Source organism: Emydura macquarii, unplaced genomic scaffold, assembly GCF_026122565.2.
Source record: "Emydura macquarii macquarii isolate MOO-44397 ecotype Brisbane River unplaced genomic scaffold, CSIRO-AGI_Emac_v2 contig_1790, whole genome shotgun sequence".
Classification (NCBI taxonomy): Eukaryota; Metazoa; Chordata; order Testudines; family Chelidae; genus Emydura; species Emydura macquarii.
Window position 1 is genome coordinate 19,406,268 of NW_027131927.1, and position 23,292 is coordinate 19,429,559.

The 23,292-nt window shown below is 44.8% G+C and overlaps 1 protein-coding gene across 8 annotated transcripts in view; it reads left to right on the top strand.

Moving 5' to 3' along the window:
• SEPTIN11 (septin 11) overlaps nt 1-23,292 on the top strand; it is a 133,617-nt gene that overhangs the window by 34,117 nt on the left and 76,208 nt on the right. For 6 of the 8 annotated variants that reach the window (XR_010921515.1, XM_067557060.1, XM_067557058.1 and 3 more), the window contains exon 1: nt 9,700-10,415. The exons of 1 other annotated variant lie outside the window; for it this stretch is intronic. Coding sequence is in view for 6 of the 7 variants with exons in the window: in XM_067557060.1 (XP_067413161.1) it covers nt 10,389-10,415 (27 nt within the window). In the remaining variant the exon portion in view is untranslated. Of the gene's footprint in view, nt 1-9,698; nt 10,416-23,292 lie in introns of those variants that run through there. One more of the 8 variants, XM_067557057.1, reaches the window with a different exon arrangement.

A 23,292-nucleotide genomic window follows, 5' to 3' on the forward strand; every position in this document is an offset into this window, starting at 1 on the left:
CCATCCTCAAACCACTCACCAGCACCACACAAAGGACCAGCTTCCTACGGGACACAACCAACTTCCTCCAGAAACTCTGCAACATTAACAGCCTTCCTTAGTACACCTTCCTTGCCTGCATGGATGTCCCCTCCTTATCCATCAGCATCCCTCACAATGATGGCATCGCTGCTTGACTCAAATATTTATACGATAATGGATAGCCCTCAGATATCCACCCCGAACACATTGCCAAACTCATTCATTTCATGCTCACCCATAACAATTTTACAATTCAACAACAAACATTTTGTCCAAATCATGGAACAGCCATGCGTACTAGGATGGCTCCCCAATATACCAACCTCTTCATGGGTCTTGAAGAAGAATTTCTGGACAAATGCACCACGAAACCAATGATGCACCTGAGCTACATCAATGATATTTTCATCCTCAAGACAGACAACCTAAACTCCCTCATAAATTTCCACTACAACTTCAACAACCACCACCCATCCAAACTCTCTTTAGAACACTCCCACACTAGCATCACTTCCTAGGCACCATGATCAACATCAACAATGGACTCCTTCAGACAACTATATACAAGAAACCCACAGATTGCCATACCTACCTTCACAGATCCAGTAACCACCCCAGATACACCAAGAAATCTGTTATCTACAGCCAGGCACTCAGATACTACACAATATGCTCCAAGGAGAAAGTCCGGGATATACATCTTAACACACTTAAATCTGTCTTCACCAAACACAAACATTCCACCAGAGAAGTAGAATGGGCCACACAAAACCCCTGGGAGAACCTTCTTCAATACAGAAATAAAACTCCCCTCCAACTGCACACCTTTAGTGGTCACTTACCAACCCACACTGGAACCCACACAGGGTACCATCAAATAATCACAACCCATACTTGATAGGGACCACTGTCTGAAAGAAATCTTTCTCTGAACCTCCTCTTCTGTCCTTCAAATACCCACCCCCAACCTCTCCAAACTCATCATCAGAAGCAACCTCCCCACAAATCAAAGCACACTAACTCAAAGTAGCACCAGACCTTGTCAGAACAACAGATGCAAAATCCGTAGACATATGTCCACCACTACAATGATCAACCCTCTCCCTCACAACACACTTTTCTGGGTCCATGGGTCCTATGCATGCCTATCACAACACATGGTGTACCTTATCCAGTGCACTAAATGCCCCAATAGCAACTATGTGGGTGAAACCGGACAATCATCATACTTTCAAATGAACTCTCACAGAAAAATGATAAAAGGAGAAAAAACATCATATTACCTGTGGGCGAACACTTTTCATAAGGCGATTGCTCTATATCTGACCTATCGGTCTTCATCCTCAAAGGAAACCTGCACAACACCTTTAAAAGATGAGCCTGGGAGCTTAAATTAAAGACTTGGGTAGATTCTGTTCACTGCATGATTTTTAGTGACACTGTATGTATGGTTTATTACAACAATCTATATAACCCACTTAACCACCCCTCCAAGCTTTCTTTTTCCTCGCCTCCCCCAAATGACTGGACAAGTGTCAACAGGCCACTTCACCTTGAATTGTCCCTTGAAATAGGTGTTAACTACTTTTGCTAAACAATCTGTTCCACCCTGTTTTTAGCTGTTACACTCTGAGTATATTTTCCAGATCTGAATAGCTCTGTGTAAACTCATCCTTTCACCAACAGAAGTTGGTCCAATAAAAGATATTACCTCACCAACCTTGTCTTTCTAATATCCTGGGACTGACACAGGTACAACAACAACAATGCATACAAAATTCTCCTAAGTCACCTCTAGATAATCAATACTTCTGAAGATGACATTTTACCCTAATTTTTTAAGGCCCGGCAAGCATCTGCTTATGAGAATAATCTACAGAACATCAGTCAGCTGAATATTTTCTTTGTATATTGAAAATTTGCAGCCTTATTCCCATACTATGTCCTTTCAAGTGAATGAAACATGGGAAGATGACAGGTATGCCCAGCTACATCAGGAGATTGCTTTAGCTAGATGTTTTTGCAAAAAGGCTCAGCTGTGAAACGATTAACAATGTTATCATCCACATTGTAAATTAAATAAGGCCTCAGAGTTGGCAAGTGGTTGTAAAGCACTTCTGCATTCTTCTGAAAGAAAGCAATGTAATTCTAAAACCATTCACATTGCCCCACTGAATTGAATGGGGGAAATGTCATTCTTCTCTTGGAGACGTTGTTCTAATTTGTGTGACAGCCGACTCAAAGGACATTGCTGAATGGATTTATAAACTGAAGGTTATCTTCACAATCACAAGAGAGAACTTTTAAAAAAACTGCTTACATTTTGGGGGAAAATCACTGAAAAGACCCAGTGGGCCTGATTCATCATCACAGTGTTACTCCAGTTTCTGAGTAACTCAGCACTCAGTCCTGAAAGGTGATCTGGTCGGATCCACAAAAGCACTCAAGTGCATGCTTTGCTTGGAGAATCTGTGCAGGCCCATTGACTTCAGTAGGACTGGTCATGTGCTTGAAGTTAAATGTGCTTAGCTGGATTGGGCCAGAGCATTCAGTGCATCAAAGTCTCATTGTGTTACTGGCACTACTAGAGTAATTCAGGAGGAAGTAAGCCCTAGATCTTGCAGATTTTCCCCACTCATGCAGATTTCTTTTATCCTCATGTATGAGAAGTTTCCTTTCCGTGTTCATTATTGTTATCACAGTGCTATTCGCAATGCTAGATATGACTGTATCAGAAAGTGCATTTTAAGCTCTGATTTTATGATATTATCTCTCCAAAATCAATATAAGCCATATGTCTTGGAGCATAGCTAATCTACATGTAGTCTCAGACAAAATAGCAGTTGCTCATTTAAGCCCTGATCCTGCAAACTGTTCCACCTGGGGCCCTGGCATGTGCATGCACCTAGAACTCCTTTGGCTGCCATGAGGGAAAGGAGTGTGCAGGGGTATGCAGCAATTTGCATGAGGGAGCCTTAGCCTAGCTGCAGCTCAGTATAACAACTAACAGGGTGATGAGAGAAGAAATAGAGCAATGGGAACACAGCGAGCTTTTTTCTTGCTTTTACTAATATTTAAAAGGACAGAGACCAAGTCTTTCTCTGTTTGGAAAGCACTTACAAGAAGTAGGTGATTAACCATCTAATTATATTGCAGCATCTGACAAGGTTTCCAGGAAGTGGTGAGAGTGTGAGGGTTTGGAGTGGAAAGAAGTTTGATGCTGTGTTTATTGGCTGGCATAATAATTTTTCTGTTGTATTAGGTGCTAGGTGATATTTTGTTTGTAAATGTAATTGCTGCTAGGGTGCCCAAAGCTTATAAATACACATTATTGTGTCGATTAATGAACAATAACACAGTAAATATGAAGTGTTTAAAATGTGTAATATATTTTTTAAAAGTTAGTCTCATAGAAGTTTCAAACTTAACTTTTTCATGGCTGACTTTTCCCCTTCGTTATGCACAAAGTTATAATGAATTACTGTTTTTCAAAAGGCAATAAAAAGAACATTGAAATATTTGCTTTCAGGGGAAAAAACGGGGAGAGAATTATATGGACTTTTTTTGCAAAGTGAAATAGGGTAAAATAATCAAAATGTTGAGCCTGTGAGCCTTGCCACTGTCCTAGTGAGGCATGATGACACAAAGTAGTTGGTTGCTATTGTCTGCTATAATATATACCATATAAAAAAGAAACAAATGGATGGAATTTATGCTTGCGAGGATATCTGGTTTTATAGAAGGAGGTACTGGTATGTATCTGGTATTATAAATGTGCTCAAATGCTACAATGAAACAAAAATATCAAAAACACTTAAAGTGAAGCTATACTAGACACCTGCATTTATTGAGTGGCTGAAGGCAGCTGGAGCACATCTTCCAGTAAAGAGTGGGGTTCTTAATCTTTATTATTGTTATTGATTTGTATTACAGTTGCACCCAGAAGCTCAGATGAGACTGGGGCCCCATTATACTAGGTGCTGTGTATATACAGACTGATATCTGTCCCAAAAACTTTACAGTGTAAATAGACCAGTGTTTCTCAATTGGTGTTGCGCGGAACCCTGGACTGTCAGGGTTCCACAAGAAAGTGACATCGTGCCGCCGAGAGCAGCTGTTCTCCGCGCCGCCAAAAAAGGGAAGATGTCTTGGATTTTTCGGTGGAGGGTATCGAGTATGAGTGTAATTTCCCCGTGGAGCCTAAAGGGTTCCGTGGGGAAATTTAATTGAGAAACGCTGGTATATAATTTGCTTATTTCAACATTTTTTTTTTTGGCCCCATATGTAAAAATACTGTTAAGAGTTTGGGGGTTCCGCAATTATTTATCGAGTTCAAAAGGGTTCCGTGGCCAAATTTAATTGAGAAACACTGAAATAGACAAAGCAAACAAAAGGAGAGAGAGTAACTGAAATAGGGAATTTAGGCACAGGGAGATTGAGGCCCTGATCTAAGACTCATCAAAGTCAATAGAAAGTCATTGACTTCAGTGGGCTTTCAATCAGACTCTAGGTGATGCGATCTAGGTCACAGAAGAAGTCCATGACAAAACTAGGAATGAAATCCAGCCAGGCCCCTGTCATTTCTCACACTGAATCAGTGGCAAGCTGGTATCCCATATAACTGCAGATATTTTAGGTGTTTGGCTTATATAACCACATATCTACAAACATCATGAAGCATGCACAACCTTTGCGAAAGTCTACATATACTGATGCTGTTATGATGATAAATCACTCACACACACACAGGTTTTATTTTTGGTTGTTTTAACTATGTCTATAAGAATTAAGGGTCCAGTCCTGCAAATACTTATCAACATGTGACATTGCATAAGTGTTTGCAGGACTGGGTCTCAAGTACATAAACTATCTACTTATATTCATTCAGCTGGCTGATTCTATACCATTAGGTATCAGTTGCTGTAGTCTACCATGCTGGTTGGTGTAACAAATTGTATTACACAGAAACAGTAACCATAATTGTTGCATTTGTAGAAGTATCTCTCTAAGCATAACACTGTCACTAAAAAGCTTTCAGTTGCTACAGTTAAAGTTACACTCCAGGAACAAGCAGCAGAAATGTTCAAGAACCTGTCAGCACTTTCATGAGGTTCGCCTGCAGAGCCAGCATAGATAATATTACATATTGCTATCTATCTGTACCATGTATTCTTTCTTTCTTTCCTAGGGTACGTTTGATGAACATACATATACATCCTACCAACAATATTCATCTGAATGGAGAGTATGCACTGTTAAAAAGGGATTACCCCATGAGGATACTGTGAAAAGTAACTATTTTTATCAAAATCAGTTCATTTGGATGCAACTTTTCTGTATTCCCTTGTTAACTATTCAACACAAAAGTAGCTCCAGTAATTACATTCTCCCTCACCAACCAGTTTTTCCTTCTGATGAATCCTTCATTGAAGTCATAATACTTTGTTCATGACATCAGTGCATTGCTGTGGAAACCTAATCTCATAATTGCAGGATCAAATAAGAGAAAATGATAAATTATGAGGGTAAAAAAAAATAAAAATAAACATACCTGGTAAGCACCAGCATAATTATGCAGATAGGGTGCTAGTTTTAATGGAGTTATGTGTAAGCAACATATATTTTCAAAGTTCCTCCCCTCTCCTGATGTAGTAGTTCCCCTCTAATAATTTCTGGCAGCATTTTCCTGCATGATATACGGTCTGTTACAGCACTCATACCTCCTGTTCATTCTTAGCTGGGAACATTCCCAGCCAGCCTGCTTGTTTCTAGCTTAGAAGTGATCAAAAATGGCAAAGAACATTGCCACGAATGGTGAAGCCAAGGATAAACACGGGTAAGCAGAGTTTACCGCTTCTTTTCTTTATCACTACCTCACTTCCCTATCTCCTCTCCACTTCTTCTTTTCTTTCTTTCTTTCTTTTTCCCCCCCTATCACTACATCACTTCCCTCTCTCCCCTTACACAGATAGTCCTTGATCTTGCAAACACTGAGGCCTGTTCTTGAAGTTAATGGCTACTCATCAAAGTTAAATAGCTGCGTAAGTGTTTTCAGAACTGGGGCCAGACTCAAGATTGCATCATGAGGCAATGTGTTTGCATTGCTTTAGACAAACTGATTTACTTAAACCAGTACAAACGCCTGTGTGGACGCACTTTTATTTTGGTTTCAAAGTGGCTAAATTCAGTTTAGTTTAAAACAATCCAAGCTAATTCAAAATAGGCCTGGTTTAAACCAAAACAAGAGTGTCCACATAGCCTTTTGCACTGGTTTACTGAATCAGTTTAAAATTACACCTTAAGATTAACCTCAAGGATAAGGGCTTGTGTATATATAGCAAGTTAATGTGCAGCAAGCCAGATATGAATCTACAGCTCTCTAGTTTGTCATACACTAAATTGCTGTGTGGACCCTGCCACAGTCCATTAAAAGGTCTGAAGTGCGCTTTGACATACTGCTGTTTGAAATGGGAGTACATACAGCTAGTGTGCTGTAGATTCAAACCCTGGCTTGCCATGCACTAAGGCCCAGTCTACACGAAAACGTTAGACTGACCCAGCTACATTGCTCACGGGTGTGATGAATCCACACCCCTGAGAGGCACAGTGAAGTTGACCTAACCCCAGTGTAGACAGCGCTAGGTCAATGGAAGAATGGAAGAATTCTGCCATTGACCTACGTACCAACTCTCTGGAAGTTCCATTACTGACACCAATGGGAGAACCCCTCCTGTTGGTGTAGTTAGTATCTCCACTGAAGCGCTACAGCTGTGCAGCTGCAGAGCTGTAGTTTTGCCACTGTAGCATTGAGTGTAGATGTTGCCCACGAAGTACAGTCCTGCCACTTATAATTAATATCCTTTGTCTATTTCAAGTTAAGTGGTTTAAAGAGATACTCTTGTCTGTCCTTGGCAGTTTGTAATTGTTTGCTCTCTCTTGTTGGTAATACCCTTCTAGATTCTTGAAGTTAATAAAGTTTAGCTCTTCACGGTTGCTGGGCAACTTCTTCCAAAGGTCATTTCTGACTGTTCAAGAGAAATTTGAAAAAAGTCCCTAGTAAAACTGGTAAAAAAAATGGTGGAAAAAAAGATGAATCAGTATTTCACCCAAAAAAAAAAAAATGTCAGCCAGCTGTAGCCCTTGGCACTTGTCACTCTCCTTTTAATGATGCAGACGACTCCACATGTGCTATACAAACAGGACTACCTTTAGGGACCTGTATACATGGATTTTAAAGCACTGAGATTAAACAAAAGGCAAATAAATATGAATTTACCATAAATGTGTATTTTCTCATTCAGCTTCGTCTGAAAAATGGACTAGTCCCATTGTTACCATGTAACGCTATTAAAGGAAGATTCCATTGTCTGGGCACCCCATCGGCAAGGTCCTAGAGATAGGAATGTTCTGTCAGAGCTCACCCCGTGGGCTTTAGAATGAAGAACTGACAGTTCCCTTTGCCCCAGAGTATAGAGGTGATTTTAGATTGGATGGACTCAAGATGTGGAATCTTTAAAAATGTGTGGTCCCCTTTTCCAATTGAGCATCAGGGGCACTATGCACTATAATAACCCAAATCCAAATGGACGGCAGAAAATCTTTTTTATTATTGATTTATTTATTTGCCAACCTCTCCGCCTTAAACAACTGTATCCAGGAAGTCATCTACATGATGCTATAAGAGAGAAACCTCATTCACAGCTCTCCCAGCTCATAATGGAGGAAGGATGGGATGAGTCATCCTAAGGCTTGGCTAAAAGGATTTGTGCACTGGTGTAGCAACATTGTAGCAGTATAATGGAAGCTCCTAGTTCAGACAGGTGTAAAACAAGGCTCGCACTAGTGTAGCTGACTCTGGTGTACAAAGGGGGCAAGCTGCACTGAAGCAAGTCACTTTTTAGACTACAGCAACATGTCTGCATTAGGGGGTTGAGTGGGTCCAGCTCCATTCCCCAGCGTAGGCAACACTTGAGACACGACATCCATTGAATTGAAACCCACAATGCTTTCCCTGTGAGTGAGCAACAGCCTAGGTTTCAGCTTCCTCTCATGTCAGGTTCTAATTTCTTTAAAGTGTGACGAAAATCTTTTGAGGAAAGAAAGCAGCGAGGCCCACATATTCCTTTAATAACAATCAATAACAATTAATAAAAAGCAGCCAAAAGCAAAGGGAAAACCCCTTGAAGAATGGAGAAAAACTTTTGCAAGAACCTGGAGTCCATCTTTATACATCCTCACCATACATTCCCATATAAATGGAAAATACAGTGATAAATAGCTTTGTATTTCACACTGTCTTAGTGTTGCTGCACCACTCCAGGGAGCATCCCGTCTCAGGGAGCAGCAATACTTTTCTTGCTCCCCTTTTGGTCCAGCAGGATAGTAATTTCCTGCTTGCCTAGTCCGACAGCAAACTACTGCCCTTTCCCTTGCTGCTCCTGGCTAAGCTTTGCTGGCCAGAGCACTGGGGGGCAGAAAGCTCCGCCTATATCCCTCTTTGCCCACATGCTCCAGAGTAAGAGAGCATACAGAACCACTTGGACCTGAGTGGCCTGTACCGGTGAAGCAAGAAGTGAGCTCACTCCCCTGTTGCACCCTTTATAAGAGATTGTGTGCATTACCGTGTGTGCGGTGCTTCTCCTGGCATAGCAGTATGTAGGTAACTTTCTAGATAAAACTACTCAGTTAAAAGAGTACGCATGCATACAGATATACTATACACAGCATTGTGTTATCAAGCATTATGTTACCAAGACATGGTTAATTACCACCCAGACCAATTTGTTTATTTGCTGTGCCCTTTTCCCCTACCCTTTGATGGTATGTGATTTTGGCCTTGATCCTGGAAACACTTACACAAGTGTGTAACTTTATGTATAATTGTAGTGCCATCAGTTTCGATGTGACTGCTTGCACGTGTAATGTGGGTTTGTGCAGGATCAGCTCCTTACACTAGAAGCTCTTTAGGGGCTCAATTTTGCAAAATGCTGCATGCTTTGGTCCTGATCCAGCAAAGAATTTAGGCCCAGATCCTCAAAGGTATTTAGGCTCCTAGTTTCCATTGAAATAAGTGGAAGTTAGGAGCCTAAATAGCTTTGAGGATAAGGATTTTAAGCAAGTGATTAACTTTAAGCATAGGGGTAGACCCACTGAAGTCAGTGTTACTATTCAGGTGCTTAAATGGGTGCATACCTGCTTTGCTTGCCTGCCTGGGGGCAGAGTGTTGAGTACCATGTAGGACTGAGCCTAGGACACTGCCTCTTAGCTGAGCTTGGAAATCACCTCCTGGATTGTGGGCGCAACCAGCCAAAAATGTATTATTATTATTATTATTATCTAGTAAAACTACTTAAAAGATTCCTACCTACTACTGCAAAATAAATAATTGGTGTTGGATTCTTCCATGGTGGTTTCAGCTGGGTTTCACTGCATTCACTATTCTAGTCAAGGATTGTTTATAGAGCACACTGAGTGCTGGGTCTGGCCATAGCCAGAGGGAGACCGGGTCCCTGCCCCCAGGATCTTACAGTGCCACTCAGTGTGGCACATGATAAATAGGTCTGTTCTGTTCCCAGGCATGTAGGTTTGTCTGCGGGAGGGGTGACATGGATTCCAGGTGCAGAAGCCACTTTTGCAAGCTCTGTGGTCTGGTGATCCTGTACAGGCGGGAAACGCTGGGTGGAAGTGTGTGTGCGAGCCAGACCCAGAGCCAGAGCCAGAACCCTCGCATCTGCCTGGCAGAGGCAGCCCCAAGCCATCAAAGGGCTGCCCAGTGCGGTGGCGGGGGTTGAATCCCCAGCGCACGTGGGGCGCTTGCGCCGGGGATCGTGGCCGTACTCTTATTCCCCCAGTCCAGCTTTGCACCGCGTAATAACCGCGCAGCGGGTCCCCGCCAGCTGGGCTGGGCTGACTTTCCCCGCCGGCCCGGCCTGCCCCTGGCGGTGCTGCAGGAGGCCGGGCGGACTCGGGGCCGGGCACTTGCTGAGGACCAGAAGGGAAGGGCGCTTCCCCGGTCCCGCCCCGCCCACTCCGCGCGCCCGGGGCTCGTTCTGCCCCCCCGGGGGGTGCCGGAGGGGAGCGGGGCTGCCCCAGATGGCGGGGGAGGTGTCCCCCCCCCGCGTGGCCAGGCCTCCAGTCCCGCCCCCCTCTCCCCGCCCCCGTGCATGAGCCCTTCCTTCCTTCCAGCCGGGTGGCCATGTTGCGGCTGCTGTGACTCTCAGAGCCGGAGTGCGCGGGCGGGCGCGAGCCGGGGTTGGAGCAGCAACAGCAGCACAAGGGGGAGCCGCGCCGCGCCGCGCCGCGAGCTGTAGTGCGGTGCAGTGTAGCGCAGCAGCAGCAGCCGCCCGGCGGGAGAGCGGGCCGCGGGGATGGCCGTGGCGGTGGGCAGACCCTCGGTGAGTGCCGGTGCGCGCGGCGGGCGGGAAAGCCCCGCAGGGCGATGCAGCCGAGGCGTTGCGGACCCGGCTCCCAGCTCCGCACTGTCAGGGCCGGTCCCTGCCCCGGCCTGGCGGCACGGTGCGGAGCGAGGTCGGCCGGCTGCAGTGCGGGGCGGACGGGAGCTGCGGGGAGCGGGCGTGACCGTGCTCCCGTCCCGTCCCGTCCGGTCCCGTCCCGGGCGTGAGACACCTACTCGCGTCCTGCCTTGCCCCCAGCAGCCGGCGGGGCGGGGGCGGCTCTAGCCCGGCTGCCAGAAGTTGGGGCATGCCGGCGGGGAGGCAGCCCCTGCCCCGGGTATGTGAGTGAAGGAGATGCGCACTGCCGGGGGAGGGGAGCGCGTGGAGAAAGCGCTTGGGCGTCGCTGGTGCCTGGTCCTCGGGCTGGGGCCGGGCGTGATCAGACATCACTTCGGGGCCTTTCTGTTCTCCGCGGGGATCGCCAGGGATCCTTCCACTGGCTTCAGGGGCGTTACATCTCCGGTGTGAGATTGGGATCCGGCCCTAGGCTTCACCTGGAGCCCTTCTTGTAGAGAGGACACCTTTCTGCTCTGTGTTTGTACAGCGCCTAGCACAGCGGGGTCCTGGTCAATAACTAGGGCTCTGAGCCCTATTATAATACCAAGCATAATCCTGGGGAAATGTTTTTAGAGATGATGCTTTCCCAGCCCTTGGAGAGGGGGATAGTGTGTACAATATAGATTACTCAGGGGACAGATTTAACTCCTGTGTTGGGCGTCAGGCAGGGGCAATATCTCCTTATATAGAGGACATACTTGAGAGGTTTTCAAACATCCTCTGTCCTAGCATCAGTGGCAGTACATTGAGTACCGGATGGAGACACCTTAGCCCAGCCATCTCCTCCCTCCCCCGCCCCCTTCATACAACAGTTGAACAAATAGTTTATCCTCTGGATAAAGCTTTTGGTGTTGGGTGACCTGAGAAAAGGGTAGGGTTGTACTGGAAAACAGTGGCGTTTTGAGAGAAGTGTAATGAATCTGAAATCTAGGTTAACACAGCATGAAATGCAGTTTTTGCTTTCTCCCCAGCTATTCCCTAAAGAATAAAAGAAATTAATAAATGTCATGGTGACTCAATTTGCTCATTTGGCAGCTATAGCTTCTCCGAAGCAATTTCCCACAGTCAGAAAACATGCAGCTGCTGGATTTAAGTGCAACTCTAGATTGTGTCTAGGATTTATTAGGGAGAGAAAAAAATGTCCAGGATTTCAGGTTTGTTTGTTTGTTTTGTTTGTTTGTTTTTTAAAGATTTTTTTTTGTTTGTTTTACACTTTTATGTTGGATAATCACTGAGTTAAGAAACCATACATTCAAATTGTTTTTAGGACAAGTTTGTAGCTTTTGCTACTTTTGATGTATACCAGTTTGTTTTGATCTCCGGTTCCCACAAAATTTTTTCATACATGTTGGGAAGTACAAAAGCATTAAAAGTGATCTTACAAAAATGCTTTTATTATGTCTAACTCACAGAAATGTGGAAGAAATGAAATGTTGACCAGATGAATGCACTTTCATACATCATGAAGAGGGGGAAGGGAAAGAAACTTGATTGACTTTTTCCTGTGCATTCCAGTAAAACAGACGTTGCACATGAGCGAAAGATTTTAAATGTGGCTACTTTCATAATGTGAAAATGGTGCCTGTGTTCAAGATGTGACCTGGATCACACAGTTTCTGTTAGCATTTATTACATAATTATTGATCTAACAGGCTAATAAACTGCATAGTTAGGTGCAGCAGAGTAAATGTGTAAGATCCCTTAGCAGTGTTGCAGGGGAAGTTACACTGCAAAACACAACAAAAGAGTTGAAGTTTAATAACAGAAGAATTCTAGTTTATACTAGCTACTAGAGAACAGGAGCTGACTGTGAAATTGCTCTCTAAGATCCCAGTTCAGGAAGCCATTAAGCATGTGCTTAAATTTAAGCTTGTACTTCAGCACAGGCTTAAATCCCATTGAAGTCAGTGGGACGTAAGCACATTCTTAAATGTGTTGCTGAGTGGAGCCTAAGGATTGGATTTTTCCAGGGCCATCTTGTTGAGTAGGCTCAGAGCGCGTCTTGTACCAATTCAGCTTAAGGTGATATACATCTGATTTAGTTAAACTGATGCAAAAAGCTGTAGGGGCACTAATATGTTGGTTTAATTTGAGGCCATTAGGAATAGGTGTAAGATAAACCAAAATAAGCATTTCTTAAACCAGAATAATGGTGCCCCAATGAAGATTTGCACTAGTTAAGCTGGATTTATGTCTGTGTGTAGTGGAGCTTTCATAGATTTCAGTGGGACTTCTTGCAGAATAAACTACTACTCAGCATGGGAAGAGTGGAGTAAAGCTTTGGTTCAGAGTTCAGGTTGCCTAGGTGCAAAGCCCAAGGCAGTGTCCAGTTATTTAATCTGCTATAGCATACAGCCTATTAACAGTTATACTCATAGACTCTGCCCATTCACAGGAATCTCAATTTCAGGGCTCTGCTGTTGAACTAGAACTGAGTTCTGCTATCCTGATTGAGCCTGAGGCCTGGTCTACACTAGCTTTGGCAACAAAACTACCTTGTTTTTTGAACAAAATAAAATCACCTCGACAAGAGGTGTAGAGGTTTTTTCACCCAACTTAAATTGAAAAAGCGTCAGTGTAGACTGTAGACAGCGTGGTTAGTTATGTCATGGTAAATGGCCTCCGGAAGTTTCCCACAATGCCCATCCTGGCTGCTTTGCCCAGCAGTTTGAACTCTGCTGCTCTGCAGCCACCCGCCCCTCCTCCTTTAAAGTCCTGGGAATGTTTGACATTTCACTCCTGCTTGGTCAGCATGGAGAGCTCACGTCGCATCTTCCCAGTTGACCATGGTGGCTGCATGCACCAAACCTCTCCCACTTGGTGCACACGAGAGCTTCTGGATCTCATTAGCATTTGGGGAGAGTTGGCTGTGCAGTCCCAGCTCCGATCTAGTTGAAGGAACTTTGATTCCTACAGCCATATTTCTTGTGCTGTGGTGGAGAAGGGCTACGAACGGGACACACTGCAGTGCCAAGCGAAAATCAAGGAGTTGTGGCAGGGGTACCAGAAGGCCAGGGAGGCAAACTGTCACACTGATGCTGAGCCAAAGAGCTGCCGCTTCTATAAGGTGCTGTAAGCCATCCTCGGGCGACCCCACCTCCACCGCCAAGAGACGTATGGATGCCCCTGTGGGCCTGAGGGCAACGGACACCAGACTCAACCCTGACAACGAAGTCGTTGAGGAGGAGGTGGAGTTGGATGAGGACCTGGAGCCAGTGACCGGGTCATTTGGTGGTGTATGGAGTCAGGGTCTCTTTGTGACTCCTCAGGGTTCCAGCCAGTCCCAGCCCTGCAGCTCTGGCATGCAGGATGCAGGAGAGGGGAGCTCTGGTAAGTGTTTTTCAGGGCTGATGATGCTTGTTAACAGGAGGTACGGGGGTCCTTTGCTTTGATAAATGGTAGAAGCAGTTCAAGGGATAGAAATGCACAAGAGTAGCTGTGTTTCCATGTACTTCCCATTCCCTTGTGCAGCTAGGCAGCACGGCTGAGAAGCATGTTCATGCACACTGAGATTCCATGGTATCCTCCGGTGAAATCTCTAGGAAACTTTCCTGGAGGTACTTGCCAGTCCTCTGCCTCAGATTCCTCGGCAAAATGGCCCTGTTCCTTCTCCTATTGTAGGATGCTTTCCCGCACCAATTAGCAATCACTTGTGCAGGGACCAAAGGGACTCACAGGCAAGTAACATAGGGATCCGGTTTGAAGCTGCTCGCATGGATGCTGCCTAGCATCCCTGTTTACTCTCGTGCATCCCTGTTTACTCGGCTTCTATGGCCCCAGCCTGTGGAGAATGGTGGCGCAATGTGAAATTTAGTCCCTATCTACCTGCATTTATGCCCCAACCAACCACCCACCCAGAACCTGCACCCCTGTATGATTCCCCCCCCTTGCAAAACTCACCATGCCCAGGCTGATCAAGACCTGTGCTCTTCCCAGGGGACAGTGGGAAAGAGGTGTGTTTAACAGCAATGCATCTATAGTGTTAGGGCACCCACAATAATGCTTCTGTTAATTGTTTCTTGTGCTTCCACAGATGTGACCTTCATAGCTCAACCCCCCACACCAGCAGAGTGCCTTCGGCTGTTAAGGAAGCAACCTCTTAGAAACAAAGAAGAGATGTTCCAAGAACACCTCCGTTCTTCTGAGACGGCCAAAAGAGAAAAAAGGACATGAAGACAATCTGTGTCCGAAAGTCAGAGAATTAATAGACATGAAAGGAAGGAAAACCGTGACTGGGTTTTGGCAGGTCATGATTGCATAATCAAGGCCATGGAGGAGTGAATGGAGCTGCTAAAGACCATCGTGACATTGCAGAATTTATGTGTGGTCGCCCTCCCTCCTCTCCCCTCCCCCTCCAGCCCCTACAGAACAGCTTTCCATGTACTCCCCAAACTCCCCTTCTCCCCCACATTCCTACCAAACTCCTGGCCCATCTCATTACCCCTTCAGACAGCTACGAGAGCGACAGCTGAACTTATACCCAGCTTTTATAGCTCACACTGCCCCTCACTGCTTTCTCCCCTCCAGCCCAATGTTTTGTTTGTGTTTGTAAACTGTTTTTGTTTAATAAAGACAAGCTGTGAGAACAATAAGCACTCTTTATTTCTGTGTTGTACACGGTACTTTCACCTTGCACTGATGCACAGCTAAAGCCGGATGGCAGTCATAGAATGGCACAGTGCTGTTCACAAAAACACCTTATTGGTTCTCCTCAGTTCCTCCCTGATCCGAATGGCTCCCATTGTGCCCCACTAATACCCCTAGCATCGGTCTGTTTGTATGCAGATGCAAGGCAGTCCACCTCTGCGCTACTCCCAGGGGCAAACTTTGTCCTTAGCTTCACATAAATTATGGAGCACAGCAGGGTGCGATAACCATGGGAACATTGTCCTCATTTAGGTCTAGCCTGCCATAAAGGCATTGCCAGTGAGCTTTTAGTCTGCCAAACACACGTTCAACAGTCATGCAGCACCAACTCAGCCTGTTGTTGAAGCACTTCTTGCTGCTATCCAGGTTGCCTATGTCAGGCTTCATGAGCCTTAATGGGTAGGCTGGGTCTCCCAGGATCACTATAGGCATCTCAACATCCCCCATTGAGATCTTTTGGTCTGGAAAGAAAGTCCCTGCTTGCAACTTTCTGTACAGGCCAATGTTCCTGAAGATGCTTGTGTCATGCACGTTCCCTGACCAACCTGCGTTGATGTCAGTGAAACGCCCAGGGTGATCCACAAGCACTTGCAGTATCATAGTGAAGTATCCTTGTCTATTGATGTACTCCGTTGCAAGAGGTCCAGGGCCATCTGTCACCCTGCCACAGTTAGGTAAACCTATTGCTGAGATCTCATCCACTATTTCATGAACGTTTCCCAGACTCATAGTCCTTTGTAGCCGAATGCGGTTAATGGTCCTGCACACTTGTGATGACACAGTGCCGACGGTGGACTGCCTCACTCCAAACTGATTAGCAACTGTCTGGTAGCAGTCTGGAGTTGCCAGCTTCCATATGGCAATTGCTACACGCTTCTCCACCGAGAGGGCAGCTCTCATTCCGGTGTCCTTGCACTGCAGGGCAGGGGCTAGCTTCGCACAGCGTTCCATCAAAGTGGCTTTGTACATTTGAAAGTTTTGCAGCCCATGCTCGTCATCCCAGACCCGCATAATGATGCAATCCCATCACTCTGTGCTTATTTTACATGCCCAAAAGTGGTGGCAGTGCACCGTGTGCACATGCTCCGTGAATGCAAACAGTAATGCGGTTCTGTTCATTTGCATGTCAGACAGCAGGTCAGGCGCCTCGGATTCCTGTTCCAAATGGGAACTCATGATATGCTGCATGACCAGCCACAATGTGTTCAGAACACTGACAACAACAGGGGAGAGCAGTGCAGGATCTGTCCTTTCTGATAGAGGAGGGCGGGCACTCAGGAAATGGGGAGCCATTGAAAAATGCTGCGAAACACTGCCAGGAACACAAGGAATGACAGGATGCAAATCAATGCATCATGGGATGTTAAACCCACATACGTGATGCACTGTGATCATCTCCCTCTTCCCACAAGTCCTAGTGGTACCAGGTGGCGAGTTGCACAGTGGGATAGCTGCCCACAGTGCAGTGCTCTCAATGACAGTGTTAGAGCACCAAGTGTGGGCGTGCTTTGGCGACACGAGTGCTTTGTAGACGGGCACAAGCTCTGTAATTAGTGTTTTTTGGTCACCGATGTACCTTTTGTGTCAACAACCCTTTCTAGTGTAGACAAGGCCTGAGAGCATCTACAGTGAGTTGCAGTCACTGGGGACCATACTGTATGTGTAACACCTTTTATCTAATCCTCTCTCCCATATCTTTACAAGTGTTTGGGTGTTGTGTTGGTGGGCGTGGGAACTGGACAAATGACTAATTGTTAACATATATGAGGAAAGGGCAGAAGTTCCATTGTTAAATGTTTGCCTTTTAAGCTCTGAACTTGGCTAATTTGTGTTCTTTAAGAAGTGTGTATTTTTGTGGGGGGGTGGGAAATGAAAACTGAAGGAATACAATTTTAAGAACAACGTAATCTGATTTAATGAGCCAAGATAGCATTCTTGAGTCATAACATTTTACTGCTGCGGTGGCCCATGCAGGATATGACATTATGTTAGTTGTAAAATATGCATTAAAAAAGAATAACTAGGACAAATATTATCAAACCAACCACTCGAAAGGAACAATGTTTAATTATAGTCTAGGAGGCTGGCTGTAAGTTCTGAAAGGATAAAAGATTTTAAGGCCTTGATCCAGCGAACGCGAATGTGCACACTTTATGCATTACAAGCAATCTCATTGCCTTCGGTGAGACTAATTCCAGTGTGTAAAGTTAAGCAGGCACATATGTTTTCACAGGATTAGGGTCAGGGACTCCAATGGGACTTTGCATCTGCTTAACGTTATGCACGTGCTTAAGTGTTTCAGGATCGTGACTTAACTTTGCAGGAAGACCAATAGTTCAAGTCCAGAATTATTATGCAAGAGGAAGCATTACTTGAATGCAAGTTTTACATATGGGTTAAAATTTGAACAATAACATTGTATTATCTTTATCTTTGAAAATATATTACATATACAGGAAGGCTACCATTCATGCCCATCAGAGAAAAAGAAAGGGAAAACAAAAAAGCAGGGCTAATGGAGTACTAGAGTTTGTGACCTCTCTTAGGGTCTTTGGGTATTTTTTGTTGTTGCTGGCAGAATGTCATACTTCATTTAAAAAAAAGAAAAGAAAGGAAAAGAAAAAGCACCATTGACTTGACTTGAGGGGCTGAGTGCCAGTGGCCCCTACTGAAATCAGTAAGAATTGTGGGTGCTCAGCACCTTTGGAAAGCTAGGTCTCCATGTGTATTAGCAGAAGGGTGTCCATACCTGTACAGTATCTTAGTAGTTTTGACAATTAGAAGAGTAGTTTATGGAAGGGGTTATAGAGTTGTATATGGTTTGGACACCTGGGAGTAGGGAGATGGGTCTAGGAGAAGCAAAGGTGGTGAGTTCTCAGACCGTTGTATGGAGAATTCTGCTTCCATCATAGTTACTTATAGCCTCATTACCATGATATCTGCGCACCTCACAGTATAGGTATCCTCTTAGCACCCCTATAAGGGCAGAGACACAGACAAGCATGTTCCAGGAAGCATTGTTCTAGTAATAAACAAAGGGACAGCAAAAAGATTTCCAGATCACTAGTTATAACCATGCTTTATAGACTGTTCAGTAACAGGGCTGGTGGCCCAATATGCACTGGGATTTGAAACCAAAACAGACAGGGTGTGTCTTCCTCAGAAGGGGGAGCACTATGGCTCTTCAGAACGCTCTCTTTGAAGGGGAAAGATTAGAAGATTGCTGGGGTATTGCTTTCCTCTGTTGCTTGCACTTTACTCCCTGCTCCTGGCGGGTGAAGGCTCAGAGGCTAGCAGAAACCCAAATGGTGCACAGGAAAGCATGATGTGGAGCAGCGGTTCTCAACCTTTTTTTACAGAGTACCACTCGGGTCAGGTACAGTCGGGTCAAGTACCGCTTCACCTGACTGTACCTGGCCCGAGTAGGACTCGGTAAAATTGCGGGGTTGCGTGGAGGGATCGATGCCCTCCACCGAAACCCTGCCGCCGTTTCACACTTTTCGGCGGCAGAGAGGATGGGACTTTCGGCGGCGGCGCGGTTTCTCTGCGGCGGAAAATGGGTTTCGCGGCGGGGGGCCTTTAATTCGGCGGCAGAGAGTTTTTTGACCGCCAGCGGGGGAAGAGATTCGGCGGCAGCGGGGTTTAGCAGCGGCGGCAAGGGGGGAAATCGGTGGCAGCGGGGTTTAGCGGCGGCGGCAAGGGGGGGGATTCGACGGCGGAATCGGCGGCGCGTTTCCAATGGCGTACCACCGAGCCGTCTTCCACGTACCACTGGTGGTACGCGTACCACCGGTTGAGAACCCCTGATGTGGAGAGTGACTGCTGCCCTGCTCTGCCATCTGCCCCAGCCAGCCTATGCCAATCCTCCAGGCCTGACCATGTGGCTGTTGTGCAGAGGGGAGATCATGCTACTGAGCTGCTATCTCTACTCCATTGAATATCTGGAGGCTCTTCTAAGCTATGTTGTGCTCCTCTACACTCCATAGCACAGGGAAGTGTGTGGCATCATTCTAGAACTAGACTTACACACAGTTCAGGTTACCATTGTTTGAACTCTAGGATAGACAAGGCCTGACTGACTACTGCAGTGTGCTGTAAAAAAAATAATTTACAGAAAGTGGGATCCATTCCCTGTAATTTTCCACGAGTATCACCAAGTTTTTCCTGTAAATTTTGTCTGTCTCTACCTCACGGCATCTTTTTGGTCTTCCATTGAGATTTCCTCAGCGGCGCCAGATTGAATTCTACCAACTGTTGGAACAGCAAGCAAGTAGCCAAGAGACTATTAACACCATTTCACTAATAGTACATTATCTGCTCTCTGAGCTACTGTCCTAGGGATTTCTTATCCAAAAATCTAAACATATTCTGTGTCTGGAAAAAGAAGTGTCCCATTCAGCAAACAGTATATCCTAGTTCTGTTGAAGTCAGTGGGAGTTAGGACTACTGGTGCATGTAGATCTGTTTGCAGGACTGGGCCTTCTGTTTTCTCCTTTCATCATGTCCAAGGGCACTCCATGGATTTTCTCAACAGATTGCTTATTTCCTTAACTCTGTATGTATATATTTGTGAATTCACTGTCTTTTCTGTTCCTGCTTCCTTGTTTTATTTTGATTATATTTACCATTTAATATACATTAATAAAATGTGTTTTAAAGAAACAGTCCATTTGCTCCAAAATCATAAATATTTCCTTCCCCAGCTCCAGCCGTTCCATGCAAAGAGCTCATTTTAGACATCTGTTTTTTGATTCCAACAGACTCGTCTTTGGAAATTGGTTATTCAAAACCGATTCCTGCACAGCTGCTGCAAAATCCTTTTAAAATCTGTCTATATTTTGTCCCTTGCAGGCCTGAGTTATGGTAATATCTCTGACTATTGTAAGATGAAGCTGAGTGGGAAGAGGGTTACATTTTTTTAGACTTCCGCTGAATCAGGAATGGTTGACCAGTCCCAGTCTGATTCCCCCCCTTCTCCCTTTCCCCTTAGGGAGATGACCCTGCTCTGTTGGAGTCGGTGGGAATTTTGTCATTGAGCTCAATGGGAATAGGGTCAGGCTGCAGTTCCCTTTTGCAATTAAGGAAGAGATTCAGTGTCTGGGTTGAGTATATCAAAAGCTTGACTCAAACAATTTAACATAATTCCAATCAAATTTCCAAGGACTCTATCCACAGCATCATCCATCCATATTTTTACACAGAAGAAAGATGAGGCAGGGATCTGCTTTATGAAGACTGCTTTGATCATTACAAAGACACTTTCCTTCTCTTTTTTGCAGTGATAAACTGCAGAGCATGAGCTGCACTGGAGAGTGAACTGAAATTCTCTTCTTACACTTAGTTGTACACACTCCTTCCTCCCACCACCTATTCTTTTCACAGCAGTTAAAGAAGAGAATTTGAAATGAACACCCACCCCTTGGAATTTGAGTGTCAGTCTCAGATCATAATAGCATCACTTTATTTTTTAACCATGCTCAGATGAATGAAGAATACCATGGTTACAATTATGGCTTTTTTCCCCAGTATAGTATTTGGCAGTCAGCCTCATGGTTTGGCAAGTCAGAAACTTGCACCCGGGAAAGGCAGAGGCATCTGGCTATCATTGAAACCACCTTTTGGCACCCTACTGTAATAACAATGGTTACCCAAGATACTTCAGACTTGTACAGGAAACCTAGATTGTTGCCTGGTAGATACTGAGGCGCTACAAAACTGTAACTGTCTTTTCTCTTGTCTGTTGCTGCATATCTTTGAGAGTCTCTTGTCTTGATTTTTTTTTTTTTTAGCTCAATGGTATTTGATCTATAACACATACACAAAAATAATTTTATTAGTAATTTGGGTCAAGATTTTAAAAAGTAGCTAGTTTTTGTTTATTTGTCTCAGGTTTTTGGTTCCCAAGCTGAGATGTATTTTATTCAGAAAGTGCTGAGCACCCACCTTCAGGAAATCAGGCCCTATACATTTAAGGTTGAGAGACCATAATAATCCTCTAATCTGGCCAGCTGTGTAACATTTCACATAGTGACCTCTGCATTAAGACCACTAACCTGATAGAGACTTTACCACATCTCCTGGTGATCTTTCCAATAGTTAATTACACATACTGTTTAAAAACCAGAACACCTTCCTTCCCACCCTGCAGTATTTCTTATTTCCAGATTGAATTTTGCTGAGCTCAGCTTCCAACCATTGGATCTCATTATGCCTATGCTTGATTAAAGAGGCCTCTAGATCTTCTCCCTATGTAGGTACTTTACGGTGTCTTAAATTGAGTACCTGAAATCACTAGTCACTTCAAAATCTAGGTCAACAATTTCAGTATTAAACATTTCCCTGCTTGTGTCCAAACAAACTAATGAAGTTAAGGGCTTTTGCAAATAGTTGGGATAGCTTTATCCTGTGGTTTTTGTTTATTCAGGGCATTAGATTTCAGTTTAGAGGCTGAAAATGGGTTTTTTTCAAATATGTTTCCAATATGCTGTAGGTAGTACTGTATCTAATCTGAGAAAGCCTTAATGCTTTGAATATTTAAAAGACCGCATTTCTGCCACAGAATATCTTTTATCACAGAAAGACCGAACATAGTCTCATTAATATTGAATACGTGGCACTTTAATATGGCAGCTGAAGCAAAGCCTGAATTTCAACAAGTATTTGACAAGTGCAAACTGGGAATTAACTGGCATTCTAGTGCAATCTGCTGTATATAAAATAATTGGCACTTTTCAGTAGCATTTGACCTAATTTACAATTCTCCTTTTTAACCTGTTTTTGGAACGCTAGATTTGTCAGACACAAGGAGCATGACTGTTCAGTGTCTGCAAACCTATGGTATGATTTTCAAACAGATCCTGCTGAAGTCAATAAGAGTTGAGGGCGCCCTGCAACTTTGAATAGTGGGGCCTGAGTCTGCTGTCTATACTCATGTTCAAGTACTGACTCTCACAAGGAGTCCCAAAACAGTGGTGTCACAGGTCCAATAGTATAAAGGGGGACATTAACTCAGTGGATCTGCCAGCCTGTCTAGTCTGAAGTTGGTGTAGCCAATTCTGTCCTTCACAGGAGCCCCAGCGCTGAGGGTATAGTAGGGCATGGAGGCATGGCTGAGTCACTGCTCTGCTTGACTGTTGTAATGGTCCCTATGAACCAGAGGCAGCTGTGCACAAGATAGCTTTGCTGAAGTGGCCCCGGCTGGCCCAAGATAAAGGGACACAAAGGTCCCATGAAGCTCCATCTTCAACTGGAGCTTCTTCAGGGACAGGGATGAGCTGGGTCTCTTGATGGGTGGAGAAGCTGCAATGTGACTTGAGGTGGATGGTCCCACAGGAATGAGAACAGGAAGCACACCCGCTGCCTGCATCTAGTGGAACGTGCTTCCGGACTCGTGAGTGTCGAGTTGTTCAGTTAAAAGTTTGAGATGAGTCCAGAATACAACCCCAGATTCAAACACACCCCACGCTTTGGGCCCGAGCTCTCTGACAGGCTGAAATGAAACCATGGGGCTGTTGCTGGCGAACATGAGTAACTTCCACTGACTTTCACAGGAGTAACTCCCATGCCACAAAGGGAAAACGTGGATCTGGAAATGGCTTAACTTTGGGAAAGGTCAGAGATGGATCTAAACTTTGGCTCTGAGCCACCACTGTGACAAAGCAGTAATAAAGCCCTCTTGACACTTTAGATTTACAAGGAAGCTGAGCTGAAAGATGAAACCAAGCAGTTTCCCAGAGACATGTAATACCGTCCAGGGGACGCACTGATTGTCATAGTGACGCAAGTTGTTGGTTAAGCAGACTTCGGAAATCTAGAGTTTCTCTTATTCTTGGGCTTGAATTTTTTTCCCCCCTGTGGAGCCATGTATTCCGTCCTGTTTGAAGTAGAAGTATCTAGTAATAATACGATACATTATGTAGTATGAATTTACTCTTTAGGCTGTAATTAGAGAGGCAATGGGGCCTAGTGGACAGTGCACTGACCTGGGACTCAGAAGGCCTGGGTTCTAGTCCCAGCTCTGCCCCTAGTTTACTGGATGACCTTGGGCAAGTTATTTTGCCTCCTTGTGCCTTAGTTTCCCAATCTGTAAAATGGAGGTAATTTATCTCCTTTG